The sequence below is a fragment of the Pleurodeles waltl genome, chromosome 7, assembly GCF_031143425.1.
Source record: "Pleurodeles waltl isolate 20211129_DDA chromosome 7, aPleWal1.hap1.20221129, whole genome shotgun sequence".
In the NCBI taxonomy this organism is placed as follows: Eukaryota; Metazoa; Chordata; class Amphibia; order Caudata; family Salamandridae; genus Pleurodeles; species Pleurodeles waltl.
The window spans coordinates 1,339,059,421-1,339,081,920 of NC_090446.1; the positions used below are offsets into that span (position 1 = coordinate 1,339,059,421).

Consider the following 22,500-nt stretch of genomic DNA (forward strand, 5'->3'; position numbering starts at 1 on the left):
AATTACTCACTGGTGATTTTGCTGGTATGGTGCAATTTTGATACAGTGTCTCATGCGTATTATTGTAACTTGCCATTTATTAACAAATGGGTAACAGGTCTAGTTAGTTATCATTACTGCAAACTTGTTCAAACTGATTTAAACTGTACTGGCTTTTAGCACTGGTTGTTCTCAAAATGGTCATGCACAGTCTTTTGGAATCGAGAGATGTGATGACCTGAGTTTTAGGCTTTTTAATCTGCGGATCTCAGTGAAGTGGTGCTATTGTATTTTAATGTAGGGGTACCACCTTACAGCCGGGTAAACTTAACCCTATTTACCACAGGAAGACATCTGCCGGTAACTCATTACTTCTCTGCTCGCTATTTCCTCCCTACTTGGAAAGAAGGGAAATAAAGACAGCATACGGTAACTACGTTGTTGCACGTTTTACAACATCGGCGATGCTGACAAAAATACACTTTATTAACGTCCCCCCTCATCCCTACTGAGCTATAATTTTCAGACCAGTGCTTAACTTTAGCCTGGATCTCACCTTGTAAACCCCGCCCTGTGCAAAGCCCATTGTCGCCGCCTTGTGGGGCACTAGGAACCATTGAGCCCCGGAACCTTTCTTTCGCGGTCTCGCGGGCAGCCCGGAAGCTGAGCAGCGACACCGCGCTGGAGAGCAGCGGAGCGGCACACAGGCACACAGCATGGCAGCGGCAGGACTGCGCCGGGGAGGACAGGTGAGGGCGCGAGAGAGAAGGGGGAGAGACGGGAGCCTCAGAAAGGGGAAGTGATGGATAGGGAAGGAGGCAATTCAAGGAGGATGGGGTAGAAAATGAGGATATGAGAGTCTGGGGAAAAGGCAACGATGAACGGCAGTCTGGTTACAGAGGGAAAGTAGTCAAGGGAAAGCTGGGTGAACCTGTGAGATACCGACTGATTACAAGAGGAGTGTGCAGGTAAGAGATGGTTGAAGGGTGTATGAAGGATGAAGGGGCGGGAAACGGGTGAGTAAGCGCCTAGAGGTAGAAAGCAGAGATCTGAGCTGACCCCTGTGAAGAGAAAGTCGTTTATCCAGTCCGGCATTTCTTTGTTGTGTCGTAAGCGAGTTTACTTTTCCCATTGCAAATGTAGGGCTGCAACCCCAAGGTGCAATGAGGAAAAGTAAAGACTGGATGATGTATCCACACTGGGCGTGGGACTGCTTGCGGTCAGTGGGAGGGGAAGGTCACAGCCCAAGGGGAGCAAGTCAGGCTGAGCAGCTGCCCTGTTCAGAATGGTCAGGTGAGATACTGGGGCAGATGAAGGGGGTGGAGTGAGAGAATGGAGGGCTGAGGTAGAGTAGAGGACTTGGATGCTGCTGTAGCAGCGTCGCTGCCGCACCCCAGATCGTCATTTCATGGTATTAACGGGTCTGCGCTTTATTCTGACAACCTGATGCCTTCTGGGAGTCGTAGTCTTGATTTGTTTCAATTGAACCAACCAAATAAACACACCTGGGAACAATACTCGTAACAGACAAGTCTAGGACAGAAAACAGTGTACTGGAAACAGAGAGAGAGGGCAAACGTACTGCCTGGAAGAGGGAGGCGGAACAGGTGAAGAACTGGGTGGAGGGGTGAGCGGGGAGATGCAACTGCGAGCCTAATACACTGCACTTAATCTCACCTCCTACCCCCAAAATCATCCTCCCTAAAAAACTCTTAACATTTTCCACTTATCGCTGAACTTTTTGGTTTCACCCTAATCAGCAAACATCCATCAAAAATATAATCTGCACATACAGATGAGACAGTTATCCACCAACATATGCAGAGAATGTGAGATGCATCAAAAGCGCAATAATACCCCTCCCCAAAAGCAGTGACAGGGTTTATCAACTGCTGACGTCGGCCAGTCTTCCTACTTGATATATGGTTGTAGCTTTTCTTTGCTCACTGTAAATATGGACCACAAGTCCCAGCACGCTTGGGCTTTTGGCTGAAAAATCCGGTCTGCATGAACCAACCCCCCCCCCGTACATAGACAGGGCAGGTGCTCATCTGAGTTTTGGTAGCTCAGAATTATTGTGGTGGGCTCTCTGAGGTGTGTATCGTGGATTCCCTTCAACCATCAGCACATCGAGCAGTGCGCACTGCATATAGCGGAGTTCAACAAGTCTTTTAGGCCGGATAGAGCCCTCTAACTAGGTACTTTCAGACAAACGACATCACCGGTGCTTGCCCACGGGCTTGTCTCCCTCACATGCCTTTCTCTTGAAATGTTTGCTGCAGTTGCTAAATGAATTGAAACAATGTTGCTACCCATCAGCTCGCTTGCATTTTATGCACCACTAAGTGGCTGGGTGCTTATGTCCGCTGCACACCTACTATTACAATACAAAGCAATCTGTATGTATCGTATCCAGCCTTTGGTGCCTTAAAAGGAAAGGTGGCCACCAACCAGCCTTTAAGAGCCAATAATAGCCCCAGCACAAAAACATCTCTCGATTTAGCACCGAATCGTGATGTAGTTTGTTGCTAGGAGTAATCTCTGTTCGCTTTCGAGTAATAGACTTCTCAGCACCGATATTTTTGGGATATGACCCCGATGTGATTGTTTCAGGATACATGTGGTGAACTCTGTCTTGAGCCCTGATGAATTCGAAGGCATAACGCCAGAACGACGAAACAGGTGCTGACTAGAGGCTTTAAGACTAGAATTAAAAAGACACAAGTTTGGACTGTTTTGTTTGGGACTATCAATTGCTGTGTCCTCAAACGTCTTTTCAATAACTCGCCTGCGTTTGTTTGGTGTGACCATCTTTTTAATTTATTTACACTCCTGGCAAACAAAACGTAACCATAGACTTTAATGGTGGTCACCTGCTTTTCAAACCCATATCAGCCTCCAAAAATCGTGTTCATTCGCCTTCATGGGCTTACAGTGTTAAATGCCTGACATCACCCCTATTTCGAGTCAAGAGGTTGTAATGTATGTAGGTCACTAGGAACACAACATCAGGGCCACCAAGTTCCAATCCAGGCCTTTTCTTTTCGCTTTCATATCACTTCCATAATGCATTAGATGTTTCAATGGCAAGTCCAAGATGCAAAAATGATGTCCCTCATGATATGGAACCACCTGGTGGCCTTAGGATGAGACCTTGGAACTACCTCTAATTGGATGTGGGGTTGACAACGTTACTCTGAACGGTCTTGTTTGTTAATGCACTATTTATTTATGTTACTGCACTGACACCTTGACTTCAACAGCTGTGTACTGTTTTGCTTACAAATGTGACGTTCTAAAACTGCACCCCAAGCTAACTTAGATCTCTAGCGAGCCCTCTGGTGCAGTATGGTATAGATATGAGCAAGCCATCAAATTCACAAGAACAGCGGAGCCTGGTTCGAGCAGGCCTGAGCTTGGCTCGCCCCAAAGAGCACGCGCCAAGCCCTTAAGATTTTTGATGAACCATTGACACCCACAAGGCATGGCAAACTATGACAAGGCCTCTTTCAAACTAAGACTGAATAGGTGGTTAAATGCCAGAATGACAAATGTTAAAAATGAATAGTTTATAAATACGAACCTCCCCGCCCTGAAGATCACTGCCACAAGTTAACCAAGGGATGTCAGTTTGTTATGTGCACATTGTATATCACCAATAATCTAATTGTTTACGGAACAACGTTATTGTTTATGAAGCAATACACAGGTGAGCTTTATCTGTCGTGCACCTCCTGAACTGATTTGCTTAAACAGTCTTCTAGCTTTGGCACTCGATTAAAATGAAACACAGTGAAGTAAAGTGATTTGCGTAGGATCACACAGCTTAGTGAAGTAGGGAAGCCAGGATCTGAACCGAGGTTTCCTGCTTACACACTATTCAATTTAGCCACGTGTGGAATATTTCCTTCTCCCTGCCAAAAGACACTGCTTCAACTATGTCATGGTCTCGTGAATGCACTCCAATTGAGGACAGGTATCACATGTTAATTGGATCTAACGCAATATATGTAATCATTGTCTAATATCAGTCCTGAACTAAAGTAGAAAGTTAAGCAACTAAATCGATTATCAGGAGATCTGGGACACTGCCAGATTGTTCTCTTACTCCTAGTAACTGGTCTCCAGGAAAAAAATCTCAACTACATTTTATCTCGGCCACTGATACAGAGAGGCAAAGCACGTTTTTTTTTTTTTTTTTTTTTCTTTCACGCGCTCAGCTGTCTGTCGTTCTGGTTTGGGCTTTGTTGCGGAAGCTGCCTTTTAATTTCGAAAGTCCGTGCTGTCTGAGTACATGAAGAGCTTGAGAGAAGGTGGTTTTTAGAGACTTGTACGATGTTTGATTATTACAATTTATGTACACTTTATTAGAAGAAAAAGAGCACAGATCAAAATGTCACTTTGACAACAAGATATGTCTAACCAAAGGAAAAGAAGGGAGAAGTTGAGCTGAGAAGGCAGCGATTTAGCTCGCTGCCTTTTTCATTGTGTACCGTCAAGCACAGAGGAATATATAGAAATGGGTGCGCTGGTTCAGAAACCAGTATGAGAATCTACATTTCTCTTTCCATCGTTCGAGGAAGTGACTTCTCTTTGGTGCATTTAAATGAAAACAGAACGCGTGACTGTTTTTACTTTTCTTTCTGTTGCCTTAGTTAGCTCTTGTTATAGTCTCTCTTCCACCCACGTGTTGTCATGGTTATGTAATTTGTTTATACATTTTGATTTAAAAAGCTGGCAATAACTGTTTCCTGAGCTGATCAGTCAATGCAGATGTGAGTCAGTACCCTGCTGGCGACAAATTCAAATTTCAGCCGGGCTAACCTGGCGTTTCATCAATCTGAGGCCAGTCCAATCAGTGCTCCGTTCTTCAATTCCTTCAATTGTAAAGTCACGCTTATTCGTCTAGTCAGGCAAAAGAGTGAGATTTAGATGTCTGTGACTGCACCGCCATCCTTGTGAGGACCGGGTGTGATCGGTGGTCTATAGCCTCCATGTTTGGGGGGGTTGCTTCTGGCTCTGTCTGCATGAACCCTCAGTATATATTGGGTAAGTCAAATCAAATCAGGATTTGTAAAGGGCATCTAATCACCAGAACGGGTATACAGGTGCTTGCAGGTCACAGAGAAAGCAGTGAAAACGAGGGAAAAGCAGGAGGAGGCACACAACAAATTGCCTGGAAAAGCAAGGAGAAATTGAAAACTAGGTAAAAGCTTGGAGAGGGTACTAAAAAATGAGGATAAAAGCAAGGAGAATGCAACAGCGGTGAAGCAGCACAGGGAGAGCCGGGCGGTAAATGCCAAGTCTTAGCCACATTCTTGAATTCCAGGGGTCTAGGATGTTTCTTGCCTTTGCATAGTTTTGATCCCTTTAAATATACACAATGCTACCTTGAGCTGTAATGCTGTTTAGGGCAGCAGGAGACCTGCATTATTCCCGACTGGAGTGTGGGTGCACCATCACTTAATCCAGTGGACGCTACTTGGTCTATAAATTGCAACGGAAGGACTCCATTGGCAACGCAAGGATCAATGATGGATCCAGCCTCTGATGCCGAGCTATCAATTTCGTGAAAGTTTAATTTCAATAGATCCACCTTGTGGCACTTGGACACTACTGCACCAACATATAACTACATTCTTGTTTTTGGCAATATGCACCTGACTTTCTGGTTCAAGGTGAGAACCTCCTACAAGGATTGAGGCTGAACATTAGGAATTTGTCCTCTTAAACGGTGTTATTGATATTTGAGAGTAATTAGTAACGCAGCTGTAGTTAGTCTTTGGACTAGTGCAAGTAGTTTGGGAGCTAAAAATACTTGTTTTGAGTTGAACTTTAATATTTCAACTCTGAAGGGTCATACATCTCAGTACTAGGGTCTGGACAAAAAGCTCCTGATGAGGTCTCACGCAAAGTAGACCGTCCCAGTAACAAAAAAGAGTTTCTATTTCACATTTAGGGGGGACCTGAAGGAAAGTTGGAGATTTTTTACCAGTCTGTAATTCTGAAATCCCCATAAAATTAGGGAGAAACCACTCACAACATTTAAGGGGTGATAGCTTTTGGCAACATCCCATACGTCCCATGGAGGCGAATCCCCTCCCACTGTTGACAGTCCATGCACCACCAAGAAGCTGTGTAAAAGGCACATATTGCACCATATAAGAGGAGCCTAATGCAACATTTTAAACAAGCACCGACAATGCCAGTCGTTTTGAAAAGGCTTTTACCAAGTTCCATCAGCGCAAAAAATGAAGCAATGCAAACAAATACAGCATTACAATTTCCCATATAACACAAAGAACTGATGCAGAACAGCAAGACTTCAAGGCCCAGAAAGCACACGCAAACACCTCCCTGTCCCTCACCCCTCACAGGTATGACTGCAGTTCAAACTTCATTTACTTATACACAGCCTGGGTACCTAATAGGGTGCTGCAGTTAGTGAGGGAACAGAGAGTGAGGCAAATGGAGCTGCATGAGTGAGGGAGTAAGTAGTGTGAGGCAGAGGGGGGCAGAGAAAGAGGGAGGTGACGAAGAGGAAGCACTTTGAGGTGGAGAGAGATAAGGCAGTGAGGTGGAGATAAGGGAGGAGGATGAAGCTGAGACAGAAATGAGTGACAGAAGCTTGTGAGCCAGAGAAACTGAGGCCAGTAAGGGGGGGGGGGAGGACGACGAGAGAAGAGTGAGGCAGCAACAGTATGAGACAGCAGCGCCAGTAGAGAGAGAGCCCTCGGGGGCAAACCCCCAGCAACGCAGAGATGAAGCAAGTAGGCACGCTGCTGGGAGAGGATGCAGCTGTTGGCATGTTTCTTTATGCAAGTTTTGGAGCCTATAAAGCGCTATCCAATGAATCAAAATTCACAACTGAGGCTGGTCAAAAATTAATGCACTCAATAAAAGTGATGTACATGAGGCTCCACAAGAAAGACAGATAATCATTACGTTTCAAACCATTCAGGTTTATTAAAGGTCAAAACATTTACAGAAGGGAAACATTAGGTTAGTATCATTTAATGTTCCTAATGCGTATGCTAAATTAATATGCAAGGAAAAATTAAATGAAAGCCTTGTATATCAGAGGGTGAACTAGCAGAGTTCCCTTAAAGGGAAAGTAAACAAATATCAGTTCTCTCATTAACAGAGTATTCTAAATCACTTACTTTCCTTTTGCCTAAGCTGCGTCGAAACCCAGTCTGCCATCTAATCTATACTGCACTAACATAAATCACACAGTTCTAACATCTGATAGACTTACATGCATTTCTCTGTCTAATCAGGTTGAAGCAAGGTGATACAATTAGATGCTCGTTTGGTTCTCAGGACCTCTCACAATACAGCTTCTTTTAGCGTCCTTCAAACTTACACTATCTGTAACAAGATGAGACACGGGTATCAGTCTGTACTCTGCAGGTGTCTTCATGACTGTGCTACTCTTAAATACATTCAATGAGTATCACAAAGAAAATAAACAATTTTTCATGGCCAAGAAAGCAAAAGATTCAATAATGACTCCAGCTTCACCTAGAAATACAATTTTCACATGTCACAAGAAAGATAGCAACCAACATTAGCTATTTTAAATGTAGTCCTTAATTAGCTATGGTCAATCTAAACGTTAATAAGTATTAGTTAATAATAATTGTGTGTTTTATGTGTTCATTTTGTGTTAAAGCAAAACATTTAAATACATGAAAAAAACAACTTCACCACAACACATCCTCATACAAGACGCTTTAGTATGACAGAGCTCAACTTTAAGACATTTAGACAGTGCTGGGCACTGCTAAGGTGTAAAATGCAAAAAAAGTGGAGTGCATGGTGACTGCATCAGTTCTAATTAATTGGCTATCTACTGGTGATACCGATTTACTCGCTATCACAATGCAGGATTTCCCCAGCGCAACAGCGCAACAGCAGGGAGACTGGGAAAACAATCCCCAAACCTGTCCCATGAGAAGTAAATCAGGCCCACTCCTTCACTGATAGTCAATAGCTAAAGATACAGACAATATCTCTGGTGGCCCCTGAAGCGGAGGTAGGGTGTGTCTATGTGGCGTCACTGCAGATTCACATACATACATACCTCCGGTTAAGTAGAAACGTTAATGAATCTGCAATGGTTAAAGAGGGGTGCTTCTTTGTTGAGACAGTGAAAGTGATGCATCAAGAGTCTATACTAAAAAGTAACCAGTAAGCTCTGGTTGCTCGATGACGTACTTCTAATGAGGCCCCAGTGCACGTGTGGGTCGTTATTTATGTCTCGCCTGCCAACAGCACATTTGCAGTTGTTGCGAGGGGTATTATTTACTTCAAAGGGCTTGGAGCTCGCCCATTGCTTAACATTCATCGGCATCATTATCACTCTTCTTTGCTGTTTTCCAATTGGCCAGTGTGTGCTAGGTGTCACTTTCTTCTCTTTCTGTGGAGCATAGACTAAGCACACATTGATTCCTCTTTATTAGTGTCTGTCCACAGCTTGTGCTGTGGTTGAGGTGCTATTTCTTGTTCCTCCTCCCACCTACCCTTGTCCATGGTGCTTCTCCTCGCACCCACCTGTTCTCCATGTTGCTCCTTACCCCCTTCACCCTCCCGTCCAAAACGACTGAGAGTCTGAGACTCTGAAATATCTTTGGTTTAAACCTCAAGCAGTGAGTTCTGTTTGCTTCTTCTCACAATAAGGTGATTGTTACTCACTGTCATTCTCTATCCTGATTGAGTACTAAGCATGTCTGCTACTCCTGCTTGGAAAGGGCTTTTAACATTTGTAGCTTCACAACACTGCTGCCACCTGGCTCAATCTCCTTTATCCCCAACCTGCATACAATATATGTTGCTCCCTCGCCCACTAGCCGTCCCAGTCGAAAACAGGTGTATCTGTAAATAAACCGGTTCTCACAGAAGCATTGTACATACTAAGAAGCTTCTGCATCAAATCAAGGTCATCAGATGTTTACATAGATCATATGTCAATATAATTTGTAGCATAATGCGTTATATTTGCATTTATATAGCACAAAGCTTTGGTGTGCTGTAGGTTAATTTACTTGCAAGTAGGGCAGCTTTCCATACCACACAATGCCACTCCTCCCCACACAATGCAACTCCACTCTATGCCACTAAACACAGTGATGCCATGCAATGCCTCTCCATGCCAGATAGTGCCACTCCAATCCACACAAGGCCACTGCACTTTATGCTACAGAATGCCACTCCACTCTAATCCACACCACACAATGCCATGCTACTCCACTCCATGAAGTGCCACTTCGCACAATGCCATTCCACTCCACACAATGCCACTCTACTTCACTGTAATTAATCCAACTCTAATTCACTCCACTCAATTGCAATTGTATTTATGTAGTGCTTACTACCCCTGACATGGTGATGATGCGCTTTGCGGCATGCCACTCCGGTCAATGCCACTCCATTCCACTCTACGCTGTGCCACACTACTATATTCCAGCAAAGCCACATAGGCAAGACCTGTTTGCTTTGCCAAAGTTTGTTTCACACATAGTTTACAATATACAGATATATTTCTTTCTTAATAGCATTTTGAAGTACTCAAACTGGGGCAAGTATTGCTTTGCAAAACTCCTTAACAAATCGTAGAAATGCTCAATTCAAACACAGCACAAACCTTGGGAACAGCACTGATCTTTCCATCTGATTTACCCCCATTCACTGAATTGTCCACCAGTGCCCGCCGCATGAAACCACTGCCAGCTGACCTATGTGGAAAATCAGTTTGCTGTAGCTGATTAAAATGCATTATCCTTCCACTCTAGAGAGAATTTTTGCCCTATTGTCACACTCGCACCAAGGAGTCGATGCTGCCACACACAGCCACTCGCTCAGCCTCCGTTGTTGCCAAACTCCATCCCCGGTTTTAGAGAATGATTAAATGAAACTCTGTATTGTCGAGGTGTTACAGTGGAAACTGAACTGATAACCTCCATACTTCTGACTCAGCAACGTGGAGTAATACTCTGATGCCCTGTTGAAGGCCCGTAGACCTTAAGTGGCTGAGACAAGGGCCGAAACATGTTGGTTTGAATGAGATAAGGGGTCCAGGTCACTAATATCCACAGTTTACACCATGGTTGTTTTTTAACCCCATTAGGGGTGCCTGCTTAATAAAGAGTCCAGAGGGTACCCACCTAGACAGTTTTAGTTAATTAGGATTTACATAGCAGATCCCTAACGAATGAAAGTGGTATTCGCTTTGACATAAGACCTGGTCAATAAAACTGCTCTGTCCAGGATGTTGGTTTGCACTTGATCGCAGTAGCGAGCCCAGTGATGAAGTATGCCACTAACCAGTGGGTAAGGGCAACTTTTTCAAACCCTGTGGGTTCCCAGGCTTGAATAAAGGCTGTAAATTCCCGATTGGTAGGTAGATATTACCCTGTTCCTCCATTTAGTGTGTGAATTAAATTTTGAATATCAGACTTGGAAAAACAAGTTAAGCTGGCATTTGCAGTTTGAAGTCCGGGACCACCATATAGTGAGTGTGGTCACGTGCCAGTAGGGTTGTGGCAGAACACTACAATGTGTCCTTGGCGAGGAAGTTGGTTCTGTGTTCTCTCTTTTAACTGGTGGAACCCAGCAACAGGCATAGAGACCGTCAGAATGCCTATGAAGAATTTTGATGTATTTTGACAAATGGTGCATCCGAAAGACCTGTTGAACCACAGTGGAAGTCAGTCTGTATCTGCCAATGTAAATGAGTCTGGTCGTAGCAAAATCAGGTTTTTGAAGACCTGGAACATTGATAATCTCCTTAATTTTAATACTGACCCATAGTTTCCCTCTGTAAATGGCAAATATGGTCTTCCTCCCAAATTCACAGTGTGCATTCAAAGTGAGCCAGTTCAGCAGTTACAAGGTGTGCGCATATTTTGTCCACATTTGCCACAAAAGCAAGACAGAGAGGAGAAAAAATCCACACCAGTGTTTAGTTATGGTTAGGTTATAGTTGGCACTGTTTGACAAATCTGCGTTTTTTTAAATGTTAATTAGTGTTGAGTTTGGCATTACAAGGTCTAGCAGTGCCATCAAAAGTGGGCGGGCGGTGGGCAAATTGATTTAAAAAATAAATAAATAAGTGAGTTTCTCCATTTCATCTCCGAAAGGATTCTTTGGTCTACAGAGAAGTCTGTCCAGACTTTGCGTCAAAGTAGAACTGTAGTGAAAGGTGGGATTTGCTTAGTTTGGTGTAAATCCGTTAAGTAGCTGTGAAGAAATTAATGTTAAAATATGTTGGTGGGCTTAAAAGTTTTAAAAGTTAGAGATACCTGGACCCTAGACTGCTCTAGTGTGAACTGTTCTCAAACCTGTGTTCAAGAACTGTTTCCAGAGCCAAATTTAAAAATAGTTGGATTTTATTGGACGAAGGAGTCTTTTCCCATGTTGTCCATTTCAGGCAAGTGCACTCCTCGTTTTGTGCACCAAACAGCAGCTGGTTAGCTGGCCGCTACAGGAGGTTTTGTCTCGCGGTCCCCATTAAACACCGCTGTGGCCTTTATAAGGGGTCATGGTGAGAGCACTGTGACCCCCAGGTATAAATGGGAGAAATTTCCCACCCTAAATGATCTGTTGATTTTAGTTGCAAACGTGGCGAAGCATGATAGGTTAATTAAAAAAAAAAAAGTGTATTTTCATCTTGAAAAACAATGGGGTGGTTTTAAGGAAAGAGAAGTGTAAAATAGATTTGGACGCAAAGAACTTTGGAAACTGCACTGAGCCCAAAGAGTGTCTACTGCGAGTTATTAAAGGTGCCCCCAGTTCCTCAGTCCTGAAAGCAAAGATCAATTGAGTTCATGCCTGGGACTGGCTGAATCTTATGAAGTTTGTGCACAACAAAAATTAGAAATTTAAATGGACTGATGAGTATAAGGAAACTTTTAAGCTGTTGAGGGAGGGACCTTGCATAACATATCTTCAAGAATATTTGAATATCAACAGTAGGAGTATTTCAGTGATGGATGCTAGTGGCATGGTTTGAGTACCAGTAAGGGAGGGACATGAAGAAATACGATTTTATAGCTAAAATACAAGTAACACCCTCCCCCAACAAGGTACAGTTGGTTTCAAGGAGAAGAGCTGGAAAGGGGATACAGGCAATCTGGTATATACAGCATTAAGTAAAGCAGCTCTCCCAACAGAAAGCTGCTATATTTGCAACATGCACACAGGGTCCAAATGAACCACCTCCCATGTATCTGTATCCTCCACCCCTTCCCCACACACACAACCGCCCTTTAAAAAACACAAAGACCTCTTACAATGGTAACAAAAATGTATCACTACTCCTGTAAAGAAATCAAATGCTAAATAGGAAAAAACACAGAACAGACACCAAGTTTAAAAAACAAAGCAAACGCCTTACACATAATCCTCCAAATATGAAGAAGCATGTCTTTGCCCAAGTAAGCTGGTGAGGTATGTGCACCATCAACAGACACATTAACATGCTTCCTTTCTGAAATGTTATAACACTCTCTGACCCCATGTGGCACTATTGAAATTCTGCTTTTGATCAACATCTTCCCATTGTCTAGAAGTACCAAAGTGTCCTTCACAGTTTTTATTCCTTCGTCTTATTTAGTTTGTCAGTTGCTATTGACTTTCTCTCCATCCACTCTCTGTGAACCAAATGAAACCTAGTCTGACCATTAACAAGACAAATGGAGACACACCAGTAGTGCTATGTGGTGTAGGGCTAGCTGTCCACACCATGTTCCTCAGTTCCATCCAGTCCAAACCCGCAGTCACTGACAATTGAACCACTCCTTTATATTGCTTTGAATTGTTCAATCAACCTGTTACCCTTCGGGTGATACAAGACTGTTCATAAGTCTTACCCTGAAACTAACTTGTCCAACCGCTTAGCCACCAATTCGAGGCAGGTGTGAATTGCAACCTCCTCTTAGCAATCTTCCCTATTAAAAAAACTTAAATCCAATGAATGCCTTTGGAGTAACGTTCTTCATCAAGTTTACTTCGGGCTTCTGTAACTTCTAATCCATTAGTGGCAAGGCAAATTTCGGAACACTGTCCTTAATCCTGAATGGACCTGAAGTGTCCATAGCCAGCTTGCACCAAGGCCGGGTGGCTACATAGATGGATATGAACGAAAAAGGAACAGTGATCTAAGATTGATCACTAATGGCACATTCAAGCAATCTTTCCAAAAATGTGTACAGACTTATTTGAGGGCATGGTGTTAAAAGGTTTTCCATACTTTGCATTTGAGGGCCCTAGTACATGGATGCTGTTCATGGGCTAAATCCGAAACCTTGTGTCTCATTCCCTCAGGTACCACCAGAAACACCAATGTCCTCCTAATACCCTTGTCCACAACTGCCACGGTGATAAGCTCCTATCCCCTGTCCCAGCTTTTTTTTTCACTTCGAACAGCCATCAAGAACTTATTACATAAATTCAAAAAGTGAATATCTTTTTCAAACTATTTCACCCATTCGTCCTCTGTAAAAACGACCTAAGAAACGTTTGACACACTACTGATTACACACTCAAAAACCTTTTAAACCTCCAAAGCGTCATTATTGCTTCCTGGCAAAGGTAGCTAGGACAAGCAACGGACAATTACATTTTTTTTGTCTGGAACACATTCTAGTTTATCGTCAAATTCCCAATGGTGATGCTTCCTCTTGACGATGGGTGTAGTGATATGTTTTGTTCCCTTGAACAATTGGTTGTGGTCAGTAAGAACAGTACAAAGAGCAAATTCCATGTTCCACAGGTACTTTCTGGTGCACACCCCACCAACAGGTCAGTGCTTCTTTTTCTACTGCCACATAATTTGGCTATGAACCACTCAGTGCTCTCAAAGCAAAAACTACTATTTCTTCATGTGCATGTGAGAAGCCTTGATAGTGTGATGTGAGGACTGAGTACCTCTGTGCACTTGGACCTGGGCTGCAACAGATAGGAGGAGCAGATCTGATCCCAGGGAAACGTGGCCAGGTTCAGTAGATGGGCAGATGTGCACGGATGGTGTCCCAATGGACTGAGGTTGCAAAAAGAGCCATGATACCTTCTGAGTGCTGCTGATCCAAGAACAACATGGCCGGGGTTGTGTAACTGCAGTAGAGTCTGTTTTGGTAGACCTGTTGAGTCTGGACCATTCCTGAAACATCCCACTCCCTTTGGGTGGCTATATCAATACCTCCCTACTCCTTGAAGGAACAGGGTTTAGATCCCCTTCAGCCTCCTGGCATAAAGATCTAGTTCTGTTGGCTGTGGAGGTCCTACCTATGCTGGAACTATTTAAGTAGGCATTATTGCTTCTGCATTTCAGGAGATTTGACTTTTGAAGTCCTAATTGAGCCTTTCACATTAAATCGAGCCTCGAGCAGGAACTGGTGATGCCACTAAACTTAGTGCGTACTCTGGGCACTGGGAAATTCTCCCTGTGACAGTTAGCATGTAAGCATATGAAATGGTAAGTAACCCCATTGACTCCATAGTGGGTACAGACTAAAATTATTTCAGACCCTGTTAAAAATATTAAAACTAGTTGAACCATAAACTGGTTCTTGTTCTCAAGTGACTAAGAATGTATTCTAACTCTCTGTACTGATGACAGGAACCTCTCATGGTGTTCCTAGTTTTTAACCCTGAGCTGCGCTTTAAGCGCAGCACTTTCTACCATTCAAAATATCTAATTTTCAACCCTTCCTAAAAATACTTGGGGAATTTATAACATTCCCCAAATAGTCCATGGCTGGAGTTAGAATAGTAAATATACCTCCTGGAATATTTAGGGGAAAGTTACTGGAGTCAGAATAGTACATGTGATAGTCCAGTGACTGTCACCTCCACAGCACTGCACATTTTGCTCAGTAACGGACACTCCATCCCACTGATTAGTCTATCATTGTTTCCAACGTTGGACTAGTACAAGGACCCATTTCAGAGTCTGCACATCTGTATTTCTTGTACAAACCAAAATATTTTGTGGACTTAAGTCCTGGATGCAGGAGACCAGATGACTGCACTTACAATGTGTAAGATTTGGTTTAGGCACTGTAGGGGCATAGTGCTCATGCAGCTATGCCCTCACCTGTGGTATAGTGCACCCTGCCTTAGGGCTGTGAGGGGTGACTTACCTATGCCACAGGCAGTGGGTTGAGGGCATGGAACTCTGAGGGGGGTGCCATGTCGACTTAGTCATTTTCTCCCCACCAGCACACACAAGCTGTGAGGCAGTGAGCATGTGCTGAGTGAGGGGTTCCCAGGGTGGCATAATACATGCTGCAGCCCTTAGGCACCTTCCCTGGCTACAGGGCCCTAGGTACCAGGGGTACCATTCACAAGGGACTTACCTGTGCGCCAGGGCTGTGCCAATTGTGGGAACAAAGGTACAGTTTAGGTGCTGGGGCCTGGTTAGCAGGGACCCAGCACACTTTCAATCATAACTGGCATCAACAAAAGGCAATAGGTTAGGGGGTAACCATGCCAAGGGAGGCATTTCCCTACAGTCTTAAACTCCCATTCTTATATGCCATTTTCAGACAACAAATGCAATTTAGGGCTTTTGTCTTGGAAGTTTTATGTTGGTGGGGTGTCTGCTTCTTTCTTTTGTTCGCTTCTCTGCTCTCTCTTCCCTTGAAAAGCAGTCTCACAGCAGGAGGGACAAAACTGATATTCCCACAACACATAACATAGGAGTGACTAGCGTTCACACCTGGATGTCAGCCACAGTGATATGTGCAGCAAAAGGTTAGCCCAGAGCCCTCAGCCCTACTCTTTATGGTTCTGTTATCAGCCCCATATCCTTCCTGAGATGTGCTCAGACCCCTCCCCTCTGTCCTCTCACTGAATCAAAGAGCACCCTTTAAGTGTACAGTGGAAGTGTGGCTTTCCCCACTCCAGTGTGTGGCCTTCCCAGCTTACAGCAATGCAGCAATTCACAAATCTGCCTGAGGGGGATCTCTCTACCTCCGCGCCATGTTTCACCATGCAGGCTTTGGTCTCTCAAAATGGAACCCAGGGCCTGTCATGCATTGCCCCACCCACAGGCACAAATACACCCAGTGCATGTATACAGTCTATACACACTACCCAGATATGTGTCTTTTAAGTATTGTACCACTCATAGGTACACATACATCAAGCACATGCATTTAACATGCACGCATTGCCAAGCACTGCATCCTTTCTGTACTGTACCACTTATAGGCACGCATACACCTGACATATGTTTTTACTATGCATGCACTGCACAGTACTGCATTATCCCTGTATTATACCTTTCCCTGCCACACATACCCCGGCGCAGATATACCAATCCTGCGCTGCACAGCAGTTCACAGCAAACCGATGCAGGCCAAGGGTAAGTTAAGCACATCGCAGCGGAATGTTAAAAATGAATGAGCCTATAACCTTACTCCAGTGACACAGGTTAAAAAGGACATGTTCACTCCTACTGATCACTTCACGGTATACTGTCACTACTGTGCTCATGCTGCTTAACTCCTGGTGAAGGCAGCAGCCTTCTGCCACATTGAGGGTAACGCTTTGGGCGTCCCTGCCAGTTTAACAAAACTGCAATCCAGGAGGCAGGCCAATGCCTTGGCACACACTATACGTGTTTGCCTATGGCAACAAATATCAACATTAGTGATACAGCCACCAGTGCAGTTGGGAACTCGGGCAGGGGTGCACGTCCATTACCATGCAGAGGACTTTCCGCCCCAATCATCTGCTTACAGCATGTGAAGTAGGACAGGGCTCCTGTGAGGGGGAAAACTCTGCTATCTCTGCCCTCAATCCCAGAGTACTGCTCTACTTGCTTTCTCCAGTGTTATTCTAAGTGCAATTGAGGCAGTACAGCAGCCAGTCAGATGTCCGCCAGGCTTACCTGGTCCACCTATTCTCTGCTAACTCTTCATTTGATTCCTACATTGTCTCCGCTACTTTCTAAACTGGGCAGTAACATCCATTAGACACTAGATGTCCCTGGTAGAGACTGATCTTGTCTGGTTTCTAAGCTGGACAGCAGCATTCATAAGACACCAGGCCTCCGTGCCGGAAATGGAGCATGGCTGTTTCTGCATTGCAGAATGGCATTCACCAGACTCCACTTGTCACTACTGGAGGTATGGCATGTCTGATTTTTTTTTTTTTTTTTTTTTTTTAGTTGGACAGCAGTGTTCATCAAAGATGAGGTCTCTAGTTGGAAAGGGTTGTCCATTAGACTGGCCCTTCCTTGGTGTGGCAGATGGAGCATGGCTGGATTCAAGTCTGACAGTAGCATCCATCAGACATAAGCCCTCCATGCCAGAGTTGGAGCATGGCTGATTTCTCAATTGGGCAGTGTCCAGCAAAGACAGGACCTCCATGCTGGAGAGTGGGCATGGCTCGTTTGTTAACTTGGATACAAGGATTCTCTATACACCACACATCACTGCGGGAAAGGTAGGCTAGCCAGTGTCTGAGTTGGGCAGCAAAACTTCAGATCCTGCTGTACTGCTACAAGATGAATCGCTGTAAAACTGAAAGTACCATCATGTTTAGCTTCTTTCAGAACACAGAAGTGCCCATTTATGATGTTGCGTTGCTTGTTATTGCACTGCTTTAAGATGAAGCATTTTCATGCTTCAACTTTTACTGTCTTTGGTGAAACAGTCTACTCCCATTTTAATTCCTCAGGGAGCATCATGTCCTACATTAACTACAGGAGTAGTTGTGGACTGCTTGGCAGGCTCAGGTGCTCCCTCAAAAGGCATATGCCGAGAATGCTTCCAGAAGATGGGGCCAGGATAGGAGGATAAATGAGAGCTGTGTGTGGTGTATGAGGACAGAGCCCTTCAACGAAACAGTGGTAAGATATTGGAGCTAGGTGCAGTGAGGGCAAAGCCTTCCACCAGGGAGAACTACTGACAGTCTGAAAACCATCTGCCGGTCGCAGTGCTGCTGCTTACAGACAAATGGACACCGGAGGGGCTTCACCGTCTCTTAAATTTTTATTATTTATTTTTATTATTATTTTATTATTTATAAAACAGATTTTCAGGTTAAAGGGTGCTGTTGCTTCTAAAAAGATGAGTCCCTTGTCCATAAATACAGAACCTGTGGAACTGACACTAGTACTAACATAATGTGTGGTCGGCGCGCACAGCTTGGCTTTTGCATTCACAACTCACACTCACTGGACCCTGCAGTGATCAGGGAAAGGGTTTCGCATATTCGCGAGAACATTAGACTCAGAAGAGCCTTAAAAGTAACAATCATGTGTGTTGACCCCAATAAACGAGAAAAACAGATGAAGCAACAGAGCTTCTTAAAGTCCTAGGTGACTTTAGCTAAGTTAAAAACTCAGCAGTAACCTCGATAGAGAGAGAACTAAGTGCACGTGACAAGAAAAGATGCACTGCCCAAAGAGGTAAATAAAAAGAACTAGAAAAATATCGCATGTGGCATAGCTAAGACCGTGCACAGGGGCAGAAGTAATGGGGAAACCTCGATAAAATAGGCAGACGACTATTGAAGTCAAATCCGAAAAATTCCAGAAAAGCAGATGTTTGAGAATAAAATTTGGCTTCAGTGAGGTGCACTCCAGAACGGGAAAGAGCGATGATAGGTAGTGGCTCAAAAACAAAGAAAAATACTCTCTAAGTGAAGTCTTTTCTAAATATTGATAGTCAGGGCTTTATATAAACTAAAGTTGCTCTTCTTTCAGCGTGGCAGAGCTACAAAAGTGTCTCCTTTTTAGTAAAGGGGGGTGGGGCGTGGGGGGGCTACTTTTATACTTTTCAGCCAATGGACGTTTTATGAAAATATTTCTCTAACCTCCACCCAGTGCTGAGGCTATGGCTCGTAAAGGACCTGCTCAAGTTAGTTTCTGATTGGCTGGTGCTTCCGATAGAGCCTTCCAGTTGGTGATCACTGGCCAAAATTTATAATCACACTCTTGCGTATCTCAGGCTAAACTGTATCCTGTTTTGCATTAAAAGCCAGTGCTGTGTAGTTAGCCTGCGTGTCATGCTGCCTTCTGCCAAGCCCTGGGTTCATATGAATAGTCGTGTATGGAGTGGAGATGCTGGGTTTGACTACAATGTTGACCTGCATACAGATTACAACAATAACTGTGCAAATTTACTGTAGTTATGTGACTGTAAATGTGGGATTAGTTGATAAGGGGACAACAGGTCTTGGTAAAAGTAGCTGTTGAAAAGAGCCCCCCACGTCAATTCCAGCCGTGCAGTAAGAGACCTATCAAATTAAAGCCAACGTATTCCAGGTTGGCAAAGAAGTGAAGTTAAGATCCAGGTTCTTGGGGCCCAAACAGAATGGGCTGTTTCATTGGTAGTGCTTGCAGGGAAGTGTTGAATATCTATGACTCTACTTTGGTAAGGAGATTCTGTGGCTCCACCACCAGGTATCTATCCTGTGACCATTTAATATAAACTTGAGGCAGTATGGGATTGAATACGGATCCGCGAATCCTTAAAGAGGGGAAAGAAATATGCATTAAACAGGACCAGTGAAAGTGCAGAGTCCTATGGCATTTCACAGGTGCAATAAGTTAGAGAGGATGGGACCCAAGGTAAATTACTTGGTCCCCATCTTCTAAGCAAAACTCATATCGTTTTAATGACATTGTGTCACCATGAACTACTAATACTAATCTTCTTAATGAAAGTGGGTGGCCACAAACCTTTCCAGCATGGCTCACAGAAAGCCATCGTCTTCATCTGCACATCTCGGGGCATCATCGCCAAACCTTAGAACGGCCTTCAGTAGCATGTCCTAGCCTAAGCCGGACCGAAAGAGAGAGAGACGGCTGGGAGCGTCCGGGTGGTTTTGCAGGGGGAACAGGGAGCTTCCTTCAAGGATCTTTAACAGTTCCGGGAGGTTAGTAATGGGTCTGTGGGGTTATTTTTAAGAAGCAGGAGCCCACACAACATTTTTTTAGAATGTGTTGGGTTCTACCTTACTTAATGGACATATTTAGGGGGGAACAAGTGACTGAGACAAAGCCTGGAGCAAACTAAGGGAAAAGCCACGCTGGCATGAGGCACGCTGGCCTGCTTTCTGTGGCTAATCGAGAAGCACCTCATTGAACCACAGAGGCCGCCTGCCTCTCAGTCTGTGCTGCTGCCCCTTGGAGGCTTCCTTGCTATTGCTGTAAGTCTGGTGAGAGAAACATAAAAATGTACTAATTTTCTGCCTTTCGGAGAAGTATTTTGGTTGATCATTTGCCCTGTGGAAGGAAAAAAGACCACAAGCCAAAAGCACATTTGCTTTTGGAAGCTCTGTGAGGAGCCGGGTGATGTATTTACCTGAATGCTGACTGCATTAAGATGAATACATTGCCTGGAGCCCTGATGCATACTGCGCTTCAAAGAACCTTCCCTTGCAGGGAAGCCTGTGTGCTGCCCCTGATTGCATGGGCCTCCCAGCGCTCCAGCAGGCACTACACACACGCTCCCTGCTGGCAAAGGTGCTTTGAAGGCCACTGTGAGGGTGCAAATACTTGGGTATGATTTCTACCATCCTCGCCCTCAGCAGCTACAGTCTGAGAGTCCTGATGTCTACGCCTCTGTATTCCTCACACATCTTCCCCCGAGACACCTCTCTCAGCAGCTCTTCTGTGCTCTTTGTGCACCTAAAGTGCACATGCTTGCGGCACATATTGAGATTAGGAGAAGGTTGGTCACTGAGTAACTTGGCTGGACTTCTTCCTTGCAAATAAGCACAGTGCAGATGTCAGCGGGTAAGAGCACGCGGCAACTCAACAAAGCAGCTGTTAAAATGAACGTGAATCAGTCCAGAAATTATATGGGTAATGTCCTAAATCTAAAAAAAATAAAAAAATAAACATCTGTGGAAAATTTGCAAATTATGCAAAATCTGGAGGGAACGGTGAAATGTGTGCTTTCTGCAGAAAAATCAGCCCTAATGACTTTAACTGTTCTAGACGTGACTGGACTCTCGTGGTTTAGGAGAGATGCTCTAACCATGATAAAAACGTACAGAGAATAGGTTTGGTGTGAGAAGTGCCCTTCAGTAGCCAGAGAGATTATTGGCCTTCAGGGCTTTTCAGGTTCTTCTTTCGACGAAGTCTTCGTTCTGAAAGATGCCTCAGGCATCGGTATCCCGTTCAGTCCAGTCTTTTCTGTTTGCATTCTGGGATTTATAGCCATGAAAGTCTTTGTAATTAGGAGGTATGAACTACTTCTATCATGCAAACAAAGAACAGACTGGTTGAGTTATTTACAACTCACACATGAAAAACTCGAGAACTCGGCATCCTTTTTCTAGGCATTGAAAGAATATGGTGTAGAGTGTAAAATACAAAATGCCATTCCAAGTCGCCTTCAAAAATACCTATGTGCCATCATATCTCACCACAACTGTATAAACTGAATTGGCTCAGTGTCATAAGTCTAGTTGAAAGTCCTTTGGACTCCTGCCCAACTGAATTTGAAAGTCATAATTAACAGACAGTACGTCTCGACTTGACTTTGAAAGCTGCTCATTAGTCATATGATGCAGGTGCACGGGCAAGGCTATTTGCATTTTGCACTACGCACGTGCTAACTTCGCGCCCTTAAATCTGTTTAAGGAAGGAGCCACCTAATCATCTGTGGCCCACACATTATGGAAGCTCAAAAATCCGATGCACAGATCTCTATTGTGCTCTTTTGCCCTGTTGATAATGTCGCCCTAATCCATTCTCAAACATTGCAGTGAATTACCTCCGTTTTCATCCAGCATCAAAGCTGATGGCTTCATGGCCTGTCTCCATTTTTAACCACACTTTATTGTGTATGCGTTATAAAAATGATCTCGAAGCCATTTTCCTCCCGCTTTTCTTCCAGACTTGGCCCCATCACATCCCTCCATTACTTATTTGGAGTTCTGCTCCACAGGATTTGGAAATATAGTAAGAAACAGTAACCTGTGGATAAAATCAAATAATTTGAAAATGGTACCCTTGTGGCCCTGGAACGTTGGTTGGGTCGATGACGAAAACAACTTGCACGTGACTGACTCAGCCACAACTCTGCTGACGTGTTTGAAGCCTCCAGGCTTTAGTCGCTCCTGGTTTGTCTGCAGAACCATTCTACACCTGCTATAGACTGCATGGGTCCTTTACTATAAAATTACCCCCGCGTTCGCTTACTCAAGAACATTTCGTGCTCTTCAGTATGTCGCTTGCAAGTTGCATTTTACTATAATGGACTTTGATGTGTGTAAATTCCTTTAAAAATGCCCCCAAACCTAATGGCAGATAACGGAGAAATTGCATCAGCATTTTGAGGATTAACAAAACAAAAAACGTTTTTGTGATAAAGTGAGTGTGCTATTTTAGATGTCTGAATTCCCTGATTAGTTAAGTTTGGTAGCCACGTCAGACTGTCAACACACGGTGTGCTGGGGGAATTCCCTCCGGTTCAGCCATTTTCTGTTCCTTTCCGGTGCAGCCTGGTGTGCTGAGCCCCTGCTGCGGGGGTCTGTGCAGCCCGCCGTGCGCCA

The 22,500-nt window shown here is 44.2% G+C and overlaps 1 protein-coding gene across 2 annotated transcripts in view; it reads left to right on the forward strand.

Moving 5' to 3' along the window:
- Positions 1-603: 603 nt before the first annotated feature.
- The window catches only part of LOC138246273 (branched-chain-amino-acid aminotransferase, cytosolic-like), a 247,971-nt gene continuing 226,074 nt past the window's right edge, over positions 604-22,500 (forward strand). Inside the window, exon 1 of one of the 2 annotated variants that reach the window (XM_069200703.1) lies at positions 604-728. In XM_069200703.1, the coding sequence (XP_069056804.1) occupies positions 696-728 (33 nt within the window). In that variant the 5' untranslated portion in view covers positions 604-695. Of the gene's footprint in view, positions 729-839; positions 948-22,500 lie in introns of those variants that run through there. The other variant, XM_069200704.1, reaches the window with a different exon arrangement.